The sequence below is a fragment of the Pomacea canaliculata genome, linkage group LG13, assembly GCF_003073045.1.
Source record: "Pomacea canaliculata isolate SZHN2017 linkage group LG13, ASM307304v1, whole genome shotgun sequence".
Taxonomy (NCBI): Eukaryota; Metazoa; Mollusca; class Gastropoda; order Architaenioglossa; family Ampullariidae; genus Pomacea; species Pomacea canaliculata.
In genome coordinates, this window is record NC_037602.1 from 11,793,888 (window position 1) to 11,816,015 (window position 22,128).

The following is a 22,128-nucleotide window of genomic DNA, read 5'->3' on the forward strand; positions in this document are numbered from 1 at the left end:
CACCTGAAAATTATAGTGCTGTGCTTTCAAAATCTTTCACAATGGTGAGAAGTACAAGTCAACTGCCTATAATACCAGTCTCCGTCCAGGAGGAAAGATTTTAGCAAACAGAAACCGATTCTTGTATAAATAAATTATAGCTCAAACCAAGCTTGTAGCAGAGGAGTACTGATAAAGAGACTTAGCAGCTAAAAGGTTGTGAAAATAACAGTTTTGATGGTGTCAGACATTAGTGAGGCTTCAAATGTAAAAATAGTTTTGTCAGCTACTACAGCAAACTGTACTCAACTGTCAGCCACTGTTATCTATGTGCAAAGAAGATGGAGCACTGTAGAATTTCAGCAGTAGAGCTACACCAAACTGTCAAACAAATTCAAAGTTGAGTGGTAACATGGAACTTACGTGCAAAAATATTGTGTGAATAGTCTGAAGTAAAATTTGGTTGCAGTTCCCATCTTTCCTGGGGTATTGGGGAGCTGCAAATCATATGCTTCAGTGAGAGATGCTGATATAAATCCAGTGCAAATATACAAATGCTTCATTATTGTGGTCATGTTCAAACGAGGATGGGAAAGCAGTTGGTGAATAAAGTGTAAGAAATGATAAAGGGATTTAGTATAAGTAGAAAAAGGATACAAGACATTGGCTGTAAAGATGGTCCAGTCAAAAACTCGTCTTAAGAATTGTCTTATTGTCTTTTAAAAAATTTATCCATGCCTTTGTTAGTTGAACCTCTGAAACAGATCAATAACTTGCCTTCCTATCTCCTTTTTTATTTCTTCCACCTCTTTCGAAATGAAGGTACCAGAGAATGTTGCTCATTGCGGCCTAAAGAAATATGGATTGTATATGTATCCACAAGTATTGCTATTGTATATTCTACTCTGCTAATTAATCTACCACGAGAACGACAACAATACAAATATTTTCACTAAATCACTTTTAATTATTAAGAGGAAAATATAATTCATGCATCATTCTTGTCATCCACAATGTAAAACATCTATCTTCTTTTAAAACGGAAGAAAGCAGGTTGAATATTGGCTGCTGTCTGAATACATTGTAGCTAAAGTCACTAACAGGTTTCAAAAGTAGCATGGAAGAATCATTTACACAACTTGTCATCGACAGTTTATCAAGTGTCTGCAAATAACTATATAAGAACCTTAGAAGGCAGCAGCAAAGTGTCCTCTGGATGTAACAATACACAGAGCAACTGAATGTCGTCAATGCATGTTTGAAAACTTTAAATATTAAATTAATACAAGAATATTTGGTGGCAAGGTAGGCACAGGATGACCTGACAATGAGGTGGTCAAATCATGGCATTCCCATAAAATAGTAGATCCTAATGACAGGCTTAACAGGATATTTTTAAAGATTTAATAAGACAATAATTAAAGCAGCATGTTTTCGAATGATGAACCAGTTGTAGCAAGAAGGGACATACATTCAATGAATTGCTGTCATTGTAAATCAAGTCAAGATGTCAAGAAAGACACACTGCAGAATGTGATAATGTTTTGTCGCTGACAAGACATGCTAAACAGCAGCGAATTCAGTGACTGCTGCACTTTTGAAAAGATAATACAACTAGTACCAGCAAGAAATCCTCCACGTCTGCATGTCTCGTTGCTCTGCAGTAGTAGGTGAGATTTGTCCTAACTAGTTTTTTTCTACTTTAGACCAGAATCTTCACTCATTGCTATGATCGATGTGACTGGTGAGCACAGTTCACGCTGCATTCTGGGAGTTGATAAGCTTGTTTTTTCGACATACTTCTCGCTGATACCTTGATGGGAATTGGATATAAATCGGTGGCCAGCGGGAAGACCAGCCTAGGGCTAGGGCTCGCTGATGTCCTTATTTAAAGAAGTCATGTGCATGTGACAGTGATGGTGCCAAGTGCACAAGTGAGTCCTGGTCCGGCAGGTTGATGCTGTAGGCTCAGAGCTTCTAGAAGTTCTCGTAGTGGTGACTGAACGTGGCTCCTTCCCTTCTGTTCATGGAGGTGCAGGCGGCTTGCACAGTCGCTGTCAGGGGCCCGGGACCACAACTGAACACCCCCACCCTTGTCACCTTGAATTAGACGTCACACACGTCACACTTGATAAAACATGGTACACGTCACACTTGATAAAACTTCAAAAACCGAACTCGGCAACTGTCGGTTACATACTTGTCATTACGTTAACGTTCTACGTCTGTCAGTTTATAAAACTGTCACCTTAGTTTTTGACTTTTATACTCGCTCGTTTAAAGCCCTCTTTCATTTCTCAACTGTGTGTGAGAAGAGCCATTCATGTGAACGCTAACACGTAGTCGCTAAAGGCTGCCGACTGAAGGCGAACACAAAAGACACATCACAGGGCTGTGACTAAAGGCTGAGGTAGCATTGGAAGCTGGACATGACTGAATGCAGCTTACCCCGGGATGCTCCATCCCCAGGCACGTGAAGAACTCCAAGAAGTTGGGACGTCCGAAATGAGTTATGGCACGCAGACCAGTGAACAAACTTCGCCCCTCCACCTTCTGAAAGCGGCGCTCGCAAATATACTGCAACATAGCATGCTTGTAAAGATACTGTAACATAGCATGCTTGTAAATATACTGTAACAAACACTCTTGTCATAAATATACTGTTACATAGCCAGCTTGTAAATATACTGTAACACTGCATGCTTGTAAATATACTGTAACAAGCACTCTTGTTGTAAATATACTGTAACATATCTCTCTTGCTGTATATAATTATGCTTTAATATAGTGATACACCTTCCTTGTATGGTGGTTCCTTTTTAGCCAATAAGGACTGCATCGTTAGCATCATTATGATGTTTGCTAGCACCGTGACATCACTTACCGACATTATGGTGACAGTACTGTTCAGCAATGTGACACCACTTATCAACATGGCAGTGGCACTTACCAACATACTAGTACGCAGATCGTACTTTTGCTGGAACTGTGTAATAAAGATATGTACGTCCACCACCTGGCGCGAGTCCGTGGCCTCCACCTCACGTATCACATCCGTCATCCACTCAAAACTCTTCTGAGTCCGCGTCACCCACATGAAGTAGACCTGCACAGACCGCGGGCCATTTGCTGTACTAGTGATTTTCACGCAAAACAACGTGTCACCTACACAAAGCATTAAACTTACCTCCACCTAATGTTCAGATGGGTTGAAGGCTTTGACAAAGTCGAAACCTCTGCACTCACCTCGGTGAATTTATTTTGTGCAAACTGATTAAAGTGTTTACTTCTTGCTAGTTTTTCTTGTACAACTTTATGAATAATAATTTAGAGTAGTTTACGAATTTGCAGTGTTATTTATTATTTTGTAATCTTGAAAATGCAATAAACATCTTTATACACACACACCAGGACTTTCCCAACTTCTATTTTTATATCCTACAGGTAAATATGTATATAAAAAAGAGGTAATTACTGATGACGTGTAGATGTATTCCTTCTCACCTTTTGGCAGCTGATGGACGCACCTGTGCGTGATTTGAAGGCTATGTCCTTCAAGATGGAGGCAAACGGTGTAACACCTATGCCTCCTCCCACCAGTACAGAAACTTCAAAAGTGTACCAGTCCTGGTGTCCTTCTCCAAACGGCCCGTCAATATAAAGCTGGACAGTCAAAACATTTTGATGTTTCTTTTGAGTTCAAGTTAGAGGGTCAAACTAAAGACTCTCTCGTCAAACGCATCTTGGTATTACCTATCGAGATCAAGCAGTATCTTTAAACATGATACGCTGTATTCAGCTCATTGTAATTGTATTCAACATTCAGTGGTTCCCATTATTCTCTTTATTCCTGCATGACCATCAATACAAGACTCACTTTAGGATACGGATCTCCTCCAAGCAGGTTCTTGTCATAGACGCTCCTGATGGTTGATGGTCCATGGCCCCACTGCCCGGATGTACAGGGTCAGGTTCCGCTCATGGGGAGCCGAGGTCAAGGTGAACGGGTGATACTCTCCTTTGCCCAGCTTCAGGCAGGCGATGCGCACCCACTTGACCCGACTTGTAGGCAAAGTTGGAGGGCCGCTTGAACTCCAGCTTCAGCACATCTGTAGAGATAAGACAATACCTTGAGCACACCTGTAGAAATACCAACCAGTGTCTCGATGGAGACAGCATAGTACTCTTCATTGACACCACCACCAGTACCTATATTGACAGCTATGATACCCCTGTAAAAAAAAACTCAGTACATCTGCAGGTCGTCACTGCCATACCAAGTATGTTAATAAGTACTTCGTAACTACCATTGCCTTTAGCATGACACAAGGCTATCAACAGGCTGTGGGTGCTTTGCTCACCCGAGGGTAGCAGCTCTGCCCTCAGCACGGGGATCTCAATCTTGTTCCTACTGACGCTGGCCAGGCGGTCCAGCACGAAGAGGACAAGCGGGCCCAGAAGTACCAGGCGAACAGCGGGTCCTGCACCAGACGACCCAGGCCATGCAGCAGGGTCAGCAGGTACACCAGCGGGTACAGCATGTGAGTCACCCAGAAGGCGCGGAAGATGTTGCGGCGTGCCCACTGCACGGAGAAGACGTACATCACGAACAGGACGACAGTCACCATAATCCCCGTCAGTCCCGTGATGGTCTGGAAGGCCCAGGAGTGGAACGTCGCCACCTTGTCGGACCTAGTGACAGACAGGTGTGAGCGTGACGTCACTGGGACCTCGTGACAGGTGTGACGAGACATAAGGCACAAGAGACATCGAGTAGACAATATGGATTGCGCCACATGCTGTGTATTTGTTTGACTGTCACTGTAGCTTCATGACATTCGCCTCGTTGATGATACAAATCTGCTCTCGCTGGCCCATTCAGTCAAACGTCACATTGTAACGGTGTGTGTGTGGCTGGGTGGGTGGGTGTGCATATGTAAAAGAGAGGGAGAGAAAGGAAAAGACGTGAGTGTTCATAATGGGCTTCATGACATAACCGATTACCCGCGCAGTTAAGAGACGAGCTATGAAGGTCTATGAACAGAACAGACAAAGGCAGGCAGAAATTAAGGTCTACATACGCTGTGTAGAATTCGCGAAAAAAGCAGTTGATGTTGGTGGTAGACTGGGTGCACATGCAGTACAGGTTAACTGCGTGACCGACGATATGGACGACTGGAGAAGGAAATGCACAGAACACATATCAACCATGAAGTTATTCACTCACTCTTAAAATTCTCTCTCACACACATACGAATAAACACTCAGGCTCAAATATAGCATCCTATGCACTCAAGCTATGACCTGATGTAGGGATATCAGATAGTCATCACAAATAATAAAAAAAAGGGCTTAAAGCCTAGAGGATGTAGTCGCGATGAGCTGGATTCAGCATGTCAAGAGCAGAGTATTAAGAAGCCGGAGCCCAACCCTTCCCTCCCTCAGTCTTTATCTACCCTAATAAATGAAGAAGTCGTTCCTGCAAAGCAGCTGATGGGGCGCAATGAGAAGTTTTCCAGATGCAGCTCCGAGCAGGCCTCGAATCATCGACCTAAGACTAACTACACAACCTTCCCCAAGACACCCGTACCTGTGGCGATGAGGGCCAAGATGGCGATGTACTTGTGGAAGGTGACGGCTGAGTCGAAGGGGATGTATCGGTGGAGGAATGTCTCGCGCAGCTTGGTGATGATGTTGCGGCACATGGTGAGGAGGAGGCTGGCGAAGGTGAACATGATGACACTGGCCGCGCCCCTCGTCATCACCAACCAGGGGCCAGACATGCGGCGTAACCCCGCCTGCTCCCTCCCTCTCAGGTAGTCTGGCAACAGAGCGTGTGGTTCTTACTCAGTTTCAGGTGATTGGTTCAACACAGTTTTGAATTTATCATCTCCGTAGTTTAGTATTCGGTCAACATCGCGCGTTTCTGCGCTTTATCTACTGGTCAAAGGATATGTAACCAACACGTCAGTCCTCGATGGCTATTTAGATGTGGAGTAGTCGTACAAGAACACAGAAGATGGAAACTACCGCATAACTGTAGATTGTATTCAGAGTTTCACTCGGCGGCTGGCCTGCCGTCTCTCCAGTCTCACTTCCAAAACCGAAAAGCCTCTTTCAACCCTAAAGCTACTATATTTATTTGTGTTATAAATTCGTTTAGATGATACCTGTAACAGCTTATTCTTCAGGTGATCATGAGCTAGACTATTCTGAGTATGTCTCTCGAACCTTCTACCCTCTCGTCTACTCACATTACACATCTTCTACTCACAGTACCCCTCTTTGTCTACTCACAGTACCCCTCTTTTGTCTACTCACAGTACCCATCTTCATATACTCACAGTACACCTTTTCAATAAAAATGCCGCAGGTGACTAGCGTGTAGAGGCTGAGCCAGAAGATGTGGAGAGAGTAGAGCTGCACATAGCGAGACAGGGAGTACCAGTACTTCAGGCGGGAGTACCTCTCAACCTCTGGTCTCGGCTCGTACCCGGATACCCCGATGTAGGAAGGACGGTGCACAGGTTCCTGACTCTGGTTCCTGGCAGCAAAAGTAAAGTTATTGTTAAATTCCTCTGATCGTGGCAACCCTTAGGAATTGCTGTAAAACCTCTTTCAACCTCCACCTCGAGAGAGATATGAAAACAATGCATTCTGTACCGTGAAACCAGCAATATCATGCACTTAATGCATCAACCTAGTTTGTACGTTACCATGTAGAAGAGTATAACTTCATAGTGTCTTCAAATGAAAAAAGAAAACAACCTGTATACTCTCAAAGCATCATGGGATCTGTCACATGACCTATGATAGTCGGATAATCTGACGCCGTGGCCGCTATTATGGCATCATGAGTAGACAGGAGGAGAAATAAGGGTGGGGTGGGAGAGAATGCTGGGGACTGATGACCAGAACTACCTGTAGCTTTCCACAAAATCGTGTTTCAGTTTCCGGATGTCCCGCGGCCTCACTCGGCTTCGTGCTGCATGACTGTGCCTGAAGACACGAAGGAATTATTCCCTACAACAATCTGAACACAGATGATAAACACGAAACACATGTCTCCAAACGCTCACACGGTTGACTCAGTCAGATTGTAACTCACCAAACATGAACATGGTTTGCTCAGCAGGACCATTCCTCACCGAAATCCATGAGTCAAAAAGTATACAAGGGATTTCATATAAGGGCATTGGTAGCAGACCTCAGTAAGTCAAGCATAGGTTGATAAGACTTTAAACAGTTTATAAACATTGTAACTAAAGTAATACATTAGATGACGACAAGAATTATTTCATCATAACCAGTTGGAAACATTACTGACTAATTAATCACGATACCTCGTAAATATGACATGATATGGTAAATATGATGCATAATGTAAAGCATTTGGGTGATGCTGTAAAATAACAGTTATTGAAATGTGTGAACTGCCATCAATGGTGTTTTGACTGCTTTATTTAACACGGCATAAACAAACATTTCCTGAAATATACAGTCCAACAGAAATCTTTCATATCCACACCTTTATTAGAGAGAGTTGCCGACTGCATGATGGAGGCGTACTCGCTAGACACGAAGACTTTTCTGAAGTCTTGGAAGGTCATCACGTCCTCGTTACTGAGGCCTGCCTGAGCAAACATGATGTTTACAAGCTTCTTCACTTCGTTCTCGTCCTGTGGGCGGCGTGTGTTTCTGACAGCTCCATCAGAGACCTGTGTCACCACAACCTCACTGGTCACGTTGTTATATCATCAGAAGTCACTGGTAACGTCTCATGGCATTACTCATGACTCAGAACATTACTGGCAGGTTATCAAGAAAATTATTTTAAGGCTGGATTCTATAGTGTGTCTCACACAGCATCACTAAAGAACGGAAGTGTTGATGTCTGACAGAGTAAGGTAAATATTAGAGAACTAAGTGCTGATGTCAGTGTCCTCCGAGTCGTCACCATCGTCATCGTTCTCGTCTTCTTCATCAATTTTATAATCATCTTTATCGTAAGTTTTTTTTTTTTTTTATCGTCTTCCTATTGAAGCAAACAACAATCGGTTGACCTGATCATGCGATAGAAGTCGTCCCTCCTCAGCGTGCCCTGACGTCTGACATCATAGACATTAAACATCAGCTCCGCCTTCTCTTCTGCAGTTCCTGAAAACGTGACGAGTATGTTAATGTGTGACTACATAATAAAAGCATTTAAACTTAAAAGTGTCATATCCATAAGGCCTCCATACATCATTAAAATCAGGAGATCAGAACCAGTGCTATTACTAGAACTTTGTAGTCAAAGATCAACTACATGCGTACCTCTCCTCCCACCCCAACTCTCGTAAATAGTAGACATCATAGGACTGAATGTGGATTTATTCAGCTGCTAGTCTTCTCTTTTACAGCGGTTACACTTGTAAAGTGCGACTGCTCCACTCGTGAGAAATGCAAGAAAATGCTATTGTAATACCTGTGTGTACTTGTGCCCGGGGTCTACACATTACGGTCGGCCAAGTGCCTGTCATTGTTCTTTAATTTACTACAGGATTTGGCTGAGCCTCACCTTTCATAAACACTGCAAAGAGACCCAGGAATTCGTCGAATGACATGAAGCCATCGTTGTCGGCATCGCCCAAGACGAAGACGTTGCGCACAAAGATGGAGGAGGGCGTCATGCCCAGCGCCTCGGCAAACTCCGTCCTCGTCAAGCGAAGCCGCAGCACCTCGTCCCGCCGCCGCCGCCCGATCTCCGAGAAAGGTATTGCATCACTAGACAACGCCTGTCACCACATGTGACACTAAGTTATTTATCTCTCACTATTAATTAGCTTTTTGTCTTTACCAACTGGTCACGTGATACGAAGGACGAGGGTGGCATGAGAGGAGCACATGAACGTCAAACCAGGAAACAAGAGGAGTTGATGAGGTGCGACAAATGCTGTCTACATTTTGTCTAACAGTCGAAATATATTCAAATGCTGCTTAGGTCTGTACAGGTCATTTATCGTTTTATCAATGTAAAAATAAAAAGTTAAAATATTGAGAGAGATGTTAGCCATGTTAGGTACAGCAGCGAGACCTGGAGACAGGCAGCGCGGAAGAAGTCGTCGAGCACAGACTGGCGGTCATCTTTGTTTACAGACTCTCTCTTGATTTCTTCTTCTGTCTCGTAAAAGGTGCCTGTTACGATGTTCAGTGTGTTTAGAAAATTCTCCAGCTTCTCGTAAAACATCTGACATTCTTCAGGTTCCAAGAATTTCAGTATCTGATTTAAAAGGGACAAAACAGGAAACAATCACAATCCATTTTATGAATTCAAGATTCTTCTGTACTTTGCAATTGTCTACATATAACATCATAAAGACACAAGCACTATGTATAAATATCTGAAAGGTTTATATTTATGATATATATCTTAGTGTCAAAATATAATATCATGAAATAAAATATAAAAAATTTTAGTGCCATTTTTAAAGAATGGCTGTTTATACCAGAAACTGAACAGCATAATGGCTGTAACAACAGACGGTAATGCGAGACAAGCTGAGACTACAAAAGACAGGTGGTTGTAGGAAACATTGGTAATGTTTAAAGGTCCACAAGTCATGAGACGACTCACCAAGTCCACCTCGCCGTCGATTCTGACGGACACGACAGTGTTGAGGTTGGAGGCGGGCCTGCGAATCTCCGCCGTCTGCGTGCGGCGAAGGTCGATGAAGCGCAGCTCCTTGCCCACGCCGTCACGCACCACCAGCTTCTTGCGCACTGGATGGAACTCCGCCGTCACATTGCGCTCCCCTGATACAGGCCCCTGCCACTCCCGAGCTGCATAGCAACAGCACGAGGTCAGTGCCCCATAATGAGACCCTGAGATGTAACCAGTGAGTGTGGGATGTATATCAACATGCAACAAAAGACTTGTTTATATCAACATAAAAAATAATAATAAATATATCAACATCCAACAATAGACGCTCATTGTGGATCTACGTCAAGGGGAAATAGAAGACTTGCCTTTCCTACGTATCAGGGATATCTATCTACCAACACACACACATACATATATATATATCAATTTGCAACAGCAAACTTGCCTAGTGTGAGACAGTATCAACACACAATAGCAGACTTGTTTAGAGTGGCTTATGTATGTCAACGTACAATAGCTTAATCTTTTCAAAGTTCTTCGTCTTTCCTTCTGTTATGTTGTTGTTTAGACTGCGGTTTATGGAAGGACTGATTGGTTTGCTTAAATAGCGACAGAACATCAGTCACCAAGTGCCAGAGGTACCTTTAAACTTGTTGGGGTTCCTCTGGCGGTACTGGCGTAGGGCCTTAACGGCCTTCAGGCGGCGCGACTTCCCTCTCTGTCTCGCCAGCATCAGCAGCATGGCCACAGCCGCTGCAAGAGGGCGCCACACAGTAACCAACGTCCCGTTGTCACACACAGCAACACTAACTCACACGCTATCACTAGGCGCTAACACAACTATTAGTGCACTAAGAAAAACATGTTGATACGAATGATCAGCGATATTTGTATTCAGTACAAATGGCAGTCATGTGTAAAAATAGCTGCGTATTGAGGGATAGAAGGATATTACTATAAAATTTAGGGTACATTAAACCAAGTACCATGCGGCAAGTTGTTAACTTTAACACTAAATGGCAGTCTTGTAACTTTATTTATAAACTGTGTCCCTTCCTGTGTCCAGGACATCAACTTACCAGGTACAACAAGAGCCAGTCCGGTCCACGACAGGGCAAAGGAAACCTTGCTACCGGTAAAGTAGTCGTAAGTTTCCAGAGGAGTGCAAACATCTACTTCAGGGTCACTGTCGTTGTTCAGACTTGGTGGTGCAAGGCACGACTGGCCTTCACCCAAAAAAAATGTCAAGATCAACACCAAGATAAATGCCAATATCAATATAAACATAATTGATAGAAGTAAAAGAATACAATATGTTGCAAAAAGCAGAAGACGAAAAAGACATTATCTCATAGACATACAAAACTAAATTAGTCTAGTTTATTTGTGGTCTATCTACTAAAGCTAATCTCATACGAGTCAGACAGTAACAGCAAATATTTGTAAGGACTGTATCCCCAAAACCAGGCGCAAAGAGTTGTGGTCCTTTACGTCCTCAAGAAAGTAGCAGAAGCAGCCAAATACATGTCCGACTGATGGCCATTACTAGTACAAGCTATAAAACACTACTGATGAGGAGTCTTTGTCACTAGAGCAAATGTATAAAGACAGCTCGTAGTGATGTGTGTTGCTGTCTCACCCATGGCTACTCGTGTGGCAGGGAAACAACTGACCTGTACACAAGAAGACTGTGGAGAGGTCACTGTCACTGAGTGATGTCGTTTTCTTGAGCACGTCCTTGAATGTGATTCGATTGATCTCGCTGACCTCCTCTGGTGTAAACATTCTGCGAAGAAACAGAATAAACTGTAAATGGTGGGGAACGAACCCTAGCAGCCACGCTCCTCTCAACATAAAGAAATCAAGGAGGCAAACTGAATCTTGGAGAGGTCGGAGGACACCTGTCGGCGAAGACCAAAGATAATACAGCAGCATATTCGAAGACCAATTATTTATTAAAGACATGCGCATTGTAAAGGTCAGGCACGGTGAGTGTTTTCATAACCCGCTCGTCTTGGTTTTTATGTGAGCTTTAACCTCACCTTATTGTTACATGATTAAGTGTGAAACCATCTTCGTGTTTATCTTTGTTTGTCCGTCTCTAGTCTTGTGTGCTCTGATCACAGCAGACCGTTATTCGTTGTAGCTGTTCAAACTCTCTATTTTTAGCAAACTTCTATTTGTTCTTCCCCTCGCCAGGCGGACTCACTGGGAATCGTTGAGGTGGTTCTCGTACCAGAAGCGGTCGGCGGACCTCAGCCGCTGGAACTGCTCCAGGATGATCTCCCTGAAGATGCGGGGCATGCCGTGGACGTAGTCTGTTGACCTGGTCAGCAGGCCGCCGGTCAAGAGGTCAAGGTCAGTAGGCGCGGTGCTGTTGCCATAAAGTCGCCGTAGATCCTGTGATGTTAGTGAGAATATTACATCGCTATCACCTTCAGTCCACTCACCGGCTACTGATAAAATAATCAATGTGTGTATTATCCATAAATTATATATAAACACATACATTAAGCATATATGTTCATGTCTATCTAACCTCCTCACATATAAGACATGCCGCGCTGGTGAAAAGAGAACTACACTCTTAGTCTCTCATCTATTACCAGTTAATTATTATTTTAAAATAATTTTACAAGAAACGATTCAGTTATAATCTCTAATTTATAATAAATATATTTACATTTACAATCGAGAACGTTTTCCTCTATTCAAATGAATTTTTAAAAAGTCAGTTTGGCTTTAAGATGTCATTTTCTCCTCTCTCAGTGTCACAGACTTTGTTTTTATCTCAACGAGATCGTGTCACAATCATTCCCAGTGCACTGGAAGGACTGACATCGAGGACAGAGAGGTCATCAAAAGACTTCTACTGTACTCAAGCAGACGGCAGAACAACCTCAGCAATGCGACTAAGGTCAGACAACACGTGACTTGGAGAAGACCCTCACCTGGGCTTGCTGGAGCTGACTCCAAGAAGTGATGGCTGGTAGACCGTAGGCCTGCAACACCGTGTTGAGGTCAGCTATCCCATGATCCCTGTCTCGCTGAATCTCCAGGCCAACCACATCTTGCCGCGTGAACTCGAACGGACCGTAGAATGAGGCTGTTCACGTGACCACATAATGACAGGACGTCGTCTCATGAACATTTACTGTTATGAGGATCAAAACTGAATAATTTGGGGAGATAAATTAAGAATCGAAAGATTGTCCCAAAAGAAGTTTGGTTGGGTTTTTTACGGATGAAAGAATAACAAGAGGAAAAATACTGAGGCGTCAGCAGCAGGTGGTGTCTGCAATAGCAAACAATGACAAGATGAGAAAGTGTGTTGGGGTAGGTGTGGTTATAAGTTCCCTTCACACTGGGGACTACAGAGTATTGACTCCAGCTGTCTTCTATTTGCACGAAATAATCAGATATTACCTCTGAGATCCGGGCTGATGATGGGGTCCTCTCGTTCAGAATAAGTGAAGAGCATCCCTCGGAGAATTTCGTCCAGGTTATTTCGCACGACATCCTGCGAGATTTCGAGATGGGTCTTCTATTAGGACTAAATGACTGTTTTCTTAAAGTGTTCATAGAAAATTATCGTTAAAGTTTGTTTTCTAAAATTTCAAGACCTACTAAGCAACTATCCTAAGTTTACACCACATTATTCACGAACTGACCGACTGACAAATAGGACTGACTCTCCCACTCCATACCTATATCTTTACTTCTTCCCACACCTCTCTCAATGATAATCATCATCATCATCATTCATCAATCATCAATCATCGTTAGATATTAGGTGTTCTCAGAGTAAGATGAAAAGAGTCTACGACAGTTAATAGTTATGCGGGTGGACAAAGGTTGACCTACCTGTGAGTCCCAGTATTGGTTGCAGAGCCTAAGGGAGGTCACATTACGAGGCTCGTTGTCTGGCCCTCTGCCTCGTGTGAATGTCTTAATCAGTTTGCCTGAAGACCTGAAGCATTAAGTCTTTCAACATCAGATGTCAGACTATTGACATCGCGACATGTATGAGCGTACACTAATGAATTGTCTAAGTAATATTTAAGTTGGTGTGCGTGCGTGTCTGTCTTTCACCTGCAGCTTTGATGTTCTCTCGCCATTTCTGGGCCTCGGTGACGCTTGCGTGGCCTTTAGAAGTAAAGCAAACGTCTGTGACATGTTTGGTGATAATGATAAGAGCCTCTATACTAACCTGCCCAGAGTCCACACAGCGCTTGGCATGAGAGAATACCGGAAGTTCATGGCTGTCCTGAACTCCTGCGTGATATCTGGCCTCACTTGCCGCTTGGTAACCTGACAAACATATAACAGGAAACAGTTTTATATGCAGTGTAATACGGCGTTTATGTGCCTAAGAAATCTTTAAAAACCAGCAAAATTATTGAAAATGTATCGTCCTAAATATGAAATCACATATCTGGTATCATCACTGCGACTATGGCATATTGATGGGTGGTGTAACCACATCACATTCCTTCCACATGATGCCGCTAGTACCGTTATTGACACGTGTACACCTGTTGGTACCTTGTCTTGGCCCTTGTTACCTACAGTCTCCATATTGACAACACCCACTACGTGCCGCTACGTGTCTGCACTCACCTTCACGTGTTTACTGATGTTAAACTGACAACCCATTTTTTCCAATACTTTATCTTAAGTAACTATGACACACTTTATACTTTATACTCACCAGAATAAGGTCCCAGAACAGCATTTGTTTTTTCATTTCCGTCCAAAAACTTAGGTAACCACTCCTCCATAACTATTTTCTAAAAACAAAATACGACAGAAGTTAATTTTGTAATTTCATTTTGAGCATACAAGAGAACAAGGCTTAGGCATACATCGTACAGAGAGCACAGTTTTCTAAAACTCGAAAGAAACCGAAGCTGTATTTTATTTCTCTTTGTAGAATAGTGAGAAATTACTATCAACTTTAAACAGATTGATTTAAGACTGAAGTCACCGTAAACTAACTTTAACTGACAACATCACTAAATGCCTAAATAAATAAAGGAATACACACTTCATGATGAGGGTAAAATCTGTTTAATATTACATAAAAAAGGATAATAGAAATATAGTGTGAGAAACTGTGTGGTAATTGCTATACTAACATATGGGCTAGACAACAATGCAAAGCTCGTCTGATTCCACGAGAACAGGTCGGTTTAAGGAAAGGTAGCTTTGTTATTCCTGGTTAATTAATTGAGTGAAATTTGTTTACGAGTGTCGCGCATGTGAGGATATGCTATGAACGATATAATAATAATAATAATAATAATAATAATAATAATAATAATAATAATAATAATAATAATAAATGCAAAATTTGTAAAGCGCATAATCACACTCCTAGGGAACAAGAATGAAACATGGACAGCATACGAGGGACAGGAGAACAAAGAAATAACATAAAATATAAAACTGTACTAAACGAAGAGTAAAGTCAAATACAGAAAATACAAGGAGGAACCAAATAACAAGAACAAGAGCTGAGAGTAACAAAAAGTGGTGAGAACAAAAATTGCGATGTGAAGGAGCGACACATCAACTCTGACCTGGAAGTGAGCGATAACGCGCTTCCGAGCTGTGTTGAAGATCTGGTCGTCGGTGACGTTGCTGCTGTTGACGCTGTCTTTGATGTCCTGTGCGATGGCGTTGTGGTAGCGGTGCCAGACTACCTGCAGCGCCAGCAGCTGCGGCGTCTCGTGTCCCTTGGCGTTGCCGATGGCTGCAGGACACGACACGACAGAGCCTGTCAGTCTTTAACACATACAGCTAGCATGATCATGACAATTATCATAATAATAAGTTCTTGAATGGTGAGCAGCTGTTTGTGAAACGTCATCAAGCAAACACTTGCACCTGTTTACAGCTAACCCTGGTATTGTGACTACCTGCTGCAGCGCCTGCTGGAGGTAAACAATTCTCTGTCTGAGTCATCGCCGTCAGGACCATTGCACCAAACCTCGCTAAGGTATGTATGTGTTACTTATTGTGTTTTCCACTGGACAGTCCCAGACTAACGGATACACGAGATATCACAGAATCAGTATGTGACTAATGTTAGACAATATCACAGCTCCAGTATTTGAGAAATAGTAGACAATACTGTAGGTATTGACGAAAGCTAGGCAGTATCCTGTCTAGAGAATTTCACCAATAACAAATAAGATAGGCAAAATATTTGACAATACTATACAATACTGTAGTCCGAGTGTCTGACAAAATGTAGACTTTTATATAGCCCCAGTATTTGACAAATGTTGGACAGTAGCACATCCTGCGTATTTAAAGAGTGATAGACAATACTAAATGACAAATGCCAGACAGTACTACAGCCACAATATTTCACAAATACCAGACAGTACCACAGCCACAACATTTGTGTGAGGAACTATGTCATTACCAAACAATCGTGTCACAGGCTTCAGCGAGTGGTCACGTGGAGGAGGGTGGTTGCTAAGAGGCAGCTGCTTGTGGTTGGTTTCAGGAAAGCTGGACAAGATGTCGGAACCGTTGACCAGAAGCGTGCCGTTATTTCCTGTGGAGTTTCGCAGTTGATCGGTCCAAAGTTGTGCATTTCCGTAGATCACTCCACCATCCACAAAAGCTGTGACGCCATTGGTCTTTACAAACAGAATATTTATAAGGATCTCAGAATTTTATGCTGTCACATTGCCATCATTATTATGTAAAAGTTCTCCCACCAGTCCGACCGTCAAGTCATACATTGTTTTTACGTCAGCTTTTACTTGTTAGCGAAGATTCGTCTATCATCAGTCGTCTTTTTTCACCATCCATCCATCACTCATCGCCACGTCATTCGTCGTCACTTTTCTATCATAGCTATCTCACATTTTGCTTTTCTTTTCTTCAAAGCCTTGGATGATGTCTGTTGCTATGTCTCCTATTCTCCGTAATTCCCAGATCAGATACTGTGATGTTCCTCACCCGCCATACTCATCAGATCAGACACCGCCACGCTTCTCACCTGTTGTCGCGGGTTGTTGTTGCCGGTGCTGTGGTCGTAGTCGCTGCGCTGGTACATCATCGGTCTGTCCGTGTGATTAGCCAGCGGGTGGTCAGAGGGAATAGGCAGATTCTCGTACTCCGGGGACAGCCGGGCTGACCAGTGGACAGTATTTCATCCAGAACCAGTTGTCCTGCAGCAAGCAAACTACATACATTCTCTACAAAATGTCCGCCTTTAAAACAAACTACAACATTGTCTAGCTTTAAACAGGCTCCGATATTTAAAGTCTCGCTTCAAAAGACTATAGCCCTGACATTAAAAGTTTAGCTTTACAGCAGATGGCGAGAACTTAGTTGACACTATCTCCTTACTTAGCAGGTTAAGTACAAACATAGTCAAGTGAACATCATCGCCCTCTCCTCGCCCCAGTCATACCAAAGAAGACAGACATGGCGTTGCGGCCGAAGGTAGACGATGTTCCTGCTGGTCCGCGGTGCACGTGCTGTGAGATGTCCAGGGGGTTGGGTCTGTGTCCCCCGCCATCTCGTAGATGCCGTCACTGTAGCGGGCGGGGCTCCGGCGCATCATACGGGCGCCTGGTGAACAGCCGTGAGACAGAGACAGTAACACAAAAATCATCTTTCACAGACACGGAATAGCGCTTTGCAAACATCATCCTGCGATAACACAGCACCTGAAGACTATCTGTGCCTTACACTTATATAATCAAAAAGGAAGTCAACAAAAAAGCCCTGTTGGCATCGCGCGCGAGAGCGGAGATACTGTCGAAGAAAGCACTAATAACGCAGTAACAGAAGGGCTGAAGAAAGAAAGAATAAAAGATGAATGGAATCAGCTAAGAGGGAGAACTGGATGACATTTTACCAGCAGAGCCCAGGTCTGGCTGCAGGGGATTGTTGAAAAATCCATCTTGAGGAGACAATTCAGGGTTTAGCAGCGTCGTACCCTGGCTGCTGATGACACCTGTCGTATAAAATCAACCTTTGACACTGTGCGACATAAAGACAGCCATCACACTAACACGTTCATCTACCGCACTGACACGCACCACCCTTACTGACACAGACACTGCACTGGCTATACACATGGCTGACACATTCAGCCATCATACTGACACAGATACGACACTGACACAGTATTCGTACTGACACACATCCATTGACCCCAGTGACACTGACACGTACAGTCGTCACATTGACACAACTATCCATCACACTGACACATCTATATCACTGACACAGTCAACCACTACACTAACATTTATCCACTATATTGATATACATCCAGCACACTGACAAACGCATAGACAATGCAAGTAAGATGCTTTGACATGCAGATCACACACAAAGGCAAGTCTGAATGTATTCCTTTCCCCATAAATATTATCACGAGTATCAGCACTATCAACACTATCAGTAGTATCAGCACTATCAATACTATCACCCATATCAACACTGTCACCACTATCAATACTATCACCAGGATCAGTACTTTCCCCATTATCACCAGAATCAGCACTATGAATACTATCCCCAGTATCAATACTATCACCAGGATCATCATTATCAATCCTTTCACCAGCATCAGCATTATCAATACTACGGTTTTACCGGTGTATAATTATGAATGAACGATATACCCATAGAACGCATTTTACACATGCAAATGAATTGTGAATAGGATGTATTCTGTCATTATAAAATGAAGAATAGCGAGAGAGAGAGAGGTATACAAATGCCTCTCTTGGTGCCCCAGAGATCAATGCCTATCTAGTCAACAGATGATTGTTTAAAAGCTGAAGTCATTACTCGAGACACTCGTCTGCCACTTGATCCCGAATCCTGTTTATGACAGAACAATTCTTATCCTGCTTCAATGAGTTTGTTTCATTAGTCGCGAACCTGAAACACGCGCTTTATGTCAAGGAAGTATTATTCAGCTAATTGGGGACACTTGGGAAAATTTTGAAAACTAGCGAGAAGCATGTGTGTGTGTGTGTCACTCTCAATTTCCCTAAAGTTTAGCTCATGAGGTGAGGGCACCTCACGGAACTCATTCTTGTGTGGAGCTGTTTTGGTTGTAAAGTTAGTCTCACGTGCAGGTAGCGGTAAACAAAACATACAGTGAACACCTCGTGACACTGCGCCAGCGACTGGCGACCAACCTGGGCCCAGGTGCACGACACATGACTCCAGGTGCTAAAACAATAAGGTGACCTACAGTAAATCTCAATAGGACCATCTATGGTCATCAAAAACTTCTGGCTGTATTCTGACCACTGTATCTATTCACAGCTTACTGATATACGTTTCAAGAGTGGCTCACTGGTCTAATTCGTATACTGACTTCTGACTGTAACTGCATTCATTATCTGACCAGTATCAATTCTGACCTACGACACATCTTTACAAATTCACTACACACTTAACTTTTTCATAATCACAAATGCTATCCACCTGACCTCAAAAACATCTTCAACAGGTGAGTATACTGGAACCGTTTGCTGTCACAGAGACTGTCCATCACAAGAATCGCTGACCAGTGGGCCGCAGTGCTTCACGAATTGTCTTACTTCCACAGTTACTTTTGTGTCATGATAATTGTGAAGTGTATATATGCTTTACATATTCTTATCAGTTGTAAGAATTTTCTTTCAGCTGCCTTGTTTTTATTAGCACGAATCATAAAACTGTGTGACATTTCATTAAGCTTATGGCGTGATGTCTTGCTCTGATGGTAATAATAATAATTAATAAAAAGAATAATAGACTAAAGACGTCTGATGATCACTTCACCATCATCGCCACTTTCTCACTTAATCTGCACCGGGAAGACCCCTGGTAGACCAAGAGTGTCGCCCTAGTCACGTGACTGGCAATAAAAGATGCCCCGCAGAATCGACAACCGGAAGCAAATCAGGTGTTTGAGATGAGGGGCTGGAAAGTGGCCAGACAAGTTCAAGGGTCGTGCCTTGTTCCGGTGAATACAAAGCTACGTGACAACACTCATATCCCAATGGAAAGTTACACAAAATGCAGGAAATAATTTTCTTTCTATCTCTATTCCTGTTCTTTCGGACCGGAAATCTCAGGAAGTTTCCTCATTTTTAAGGACAAAAACTTGAATCTGATGTCCTCCACAAGGAAAAGTGACAAAACAATTCAACAATGGATTCCTGAAAACTACGTAAGGGGTTTTCCACAATGAAAGGAAGCATACTTCTTTCATCCGGGTGCATGATTCAGCGAGCGAGAGATTAGTGGTATTCAGGAACAACACACACGTAGATGCTCTCACACAGAACAAAACAGAGGAAAACGACAGATGACCACCGTGTACTCACCTGGAAGGTGTAACAGCAGAATGAAGATGACACTGCAGTCGGTCGTCATAGCTGACTGGTCCAGTGATGACGACCCTCAGCTGATAGGGCTCCAGCTTTGGAAGACAAAAGTGTGAAAGTCAGAAAGACCATCTAGTAATTACTACTTGACTATTTATCACTGCGTGTTTGTAAACGTGTCTCACGGACCAAACTGAGCGCATTCATGCTTATTACACACACCTTTTCTGTCTACAACAGTATCCTCACACACATCGACAATATCCTCAAACATATCGACAACAGTTTCCTCACACATATGGACGTGTGACTATTTCTGACAGCATCCTGACAAAAAGCGACCTTGCATGCTCTCTCCCGTGTCTGATGTGACCCAAGTCACAAATGGTCCTCATGTTTTTCACTTTGAGGTTTGCTGGGTGAGGCTACAGTTGTCCGTAGATCATCGAGAAGATTATTTCATGTGACATGACTAACCCTGAGACCATTACTAGGCAAAGGGGATAGCCTAGAGGTGAGAGTACAGGCGTCCCAAACAGAAGGGCCGGCAGTTTCATCCCCGTGTAGTACAAGCGAACTTACCCCAGTTCACCCACCTGTTGGCAATGAGTATCTGACTCCATGTGAACTTGGGGAATGTACGACAGGGAGAGAGAGGAGATGGGGGCAAGTCCAGTCCCTAACACCTCACTCCATAATGAGAGAGATGCAGGACAGCCTGGACCCTTCTTTGTATGTTCATGTTCAGTACTGCCAACGATTCACTCATTGTACTCAGTACTGTGGCCTGGCGTCGAATAATCACCAGCTTATATCGACAGCTACAACACACATCAACAGAATCTTGGTGGTGGGCTGTTATGGTCTGTCCAGTATGTCGTGAGGAGACTGACCATCTCAGTGTTCACCAACACTCGTCTGATTATTTGTGTGAGTCGCTGCAGTCGTTGCCCTGTTTGAGGTAAACATGTGATAAGAACAGGTTCTTCATTAACATTGTGTATCCGTGAAAGAAAATAAAAAGGTTGCTCACCAACACTGAGTGGAAACACAGCTGTAGGTTCTACACAGGCTTCATAGCAAAGAAACAAAGAGACAGCAGTCAGGTGTCTTGCGACAAAATCCACACTTGCCCAGTGGATGCAGCGACCACCGGCTGTCAACTGTCAACCAGACTGAAGGACTGTCCTCACTGTCTGGCCGTCATATCTCCGCCTCCTGTAGTCGTCCCGTTCCGCGTGTCGCTCATCTTCTTCCTCGTTGTTCATCTCGGTAGTCAGTCAGTGACATGAGTAGACGCTGTCATCTCTGTAGTCAGTTAACTATTGAACAACAAGGAAGCCACTCACTCCTCGGGTTCCACCAAGCTCCTCAATGGAGAGAGAATATGTACAAAGAAAATATCTCAAGCTAAGTACTCACGTCTCTGTCTCTGAAGCGGGCAGATAGTTCATCTCTTCAGTTACTTTTTATGTGTTGTCTTCGTTTATTGGCGCTGGATCTTGATGGGCATTAGCCGTGAAAAGACAGTTTTTCTGTTATTATTTATGCTGGAGCTCTGAATATGACGGTGGAGACTTCAAAGAAAACTTTGTACTGAAGTGACTGTAACAACAGACTTTTATCTCCTAGGGGAAATTATGGTGTCAAATCTGCCTTAATATATAAATGTATAATATGTCAGTCTTTTGTTTTTTAACAATAATGTTGGCTATTATATTTATTTCTTAAATTCATATATTTTGGTGTTTTTTCTCTCGTCTGAAAACTTCAACAAGAATAAAATACCTCAACCCCACGATTTCTGATGAGTTGTCGAGAGAGCTGTGCAACCACCTCCAACGTCCCCGTTACATACTGGTTTTCAAAAGTTAATTTGCTACACTGACTTGAGGAGTTTATTGTATATAAAACATTGCATACAAGGGGTCTAAGTGTAGTTACTAGTTATTGATGTTGGTGGGTGCTGTGTGTGGCTGGGGTTTTGTCCATTTTAATCTGTGAAATGTAAACATCGTCAGTGTGCCACCCGCCTAAAGGTTCCACCAACCACTTCGCTGCCTTCTGATCAACTTACGTAACGCGTGCTGACGGCTTTCCAAGCAACTGTCTTGTTTACACAAACATGCTCTGGGTGTA

At 43.1% G+C, this 22,128-nt stretch overlaps 1 protein-coding gene across 1 annotated transcript; it reads right to left on the bottom strand.

Annotated features, from left to right (window-relative positions):
• Positions 1–923: 923 nt before the first annotated feature.
• Positions 924–21,372, bottom strand: LOC112554429 (dual oxidase 2-like). The gene is given in 35 exon segments (XM_025222205.1): positions 924–2,079; positions 2,428–2,556; positions 2,930–3,085; positions 3,484–3,642; positions 3,857–3,913; positions 3,915–4,031; positions 4,033–4,088; positions 4,341–4,433; positions 4,436–4,671; positions 5,061–5,154; positions 5,570–5,800; positions 6,324–6,523; positions 6,901–6,978; positions 7,647–7,697; positions 8,043–8,136; positions 8,540–8,756; positions 9,056–9,241; positions 9,596–9,843; positions 10,268–10,378; positions 10,705–10,851; positions 11,299–11,411; positions 11,835–12,025; positions 12,577–12,731; positions 13,052–13,145; positions 13,490–13,595; positions 13,741–13,936; positions 14,337–14,415; positions 15,208–15,380; positions 16,059–16,278; positions 16,644–16,765; positions 16,768–16,840; positions 17,061–17,221; positions 17,511–17,609; positions 19,990–20,084; positions 21,023–21,372. Coding segments are annotated over 34 exon segments (4,614 nt in total). The 5' UTR covers positions 20,039–20,084; positions 21,023–21,372; the 3' UTR covers positions 924–1,956.
• Between the last annotated feature and the right edge of the window lie 756 nt (positions 21,373–22,128).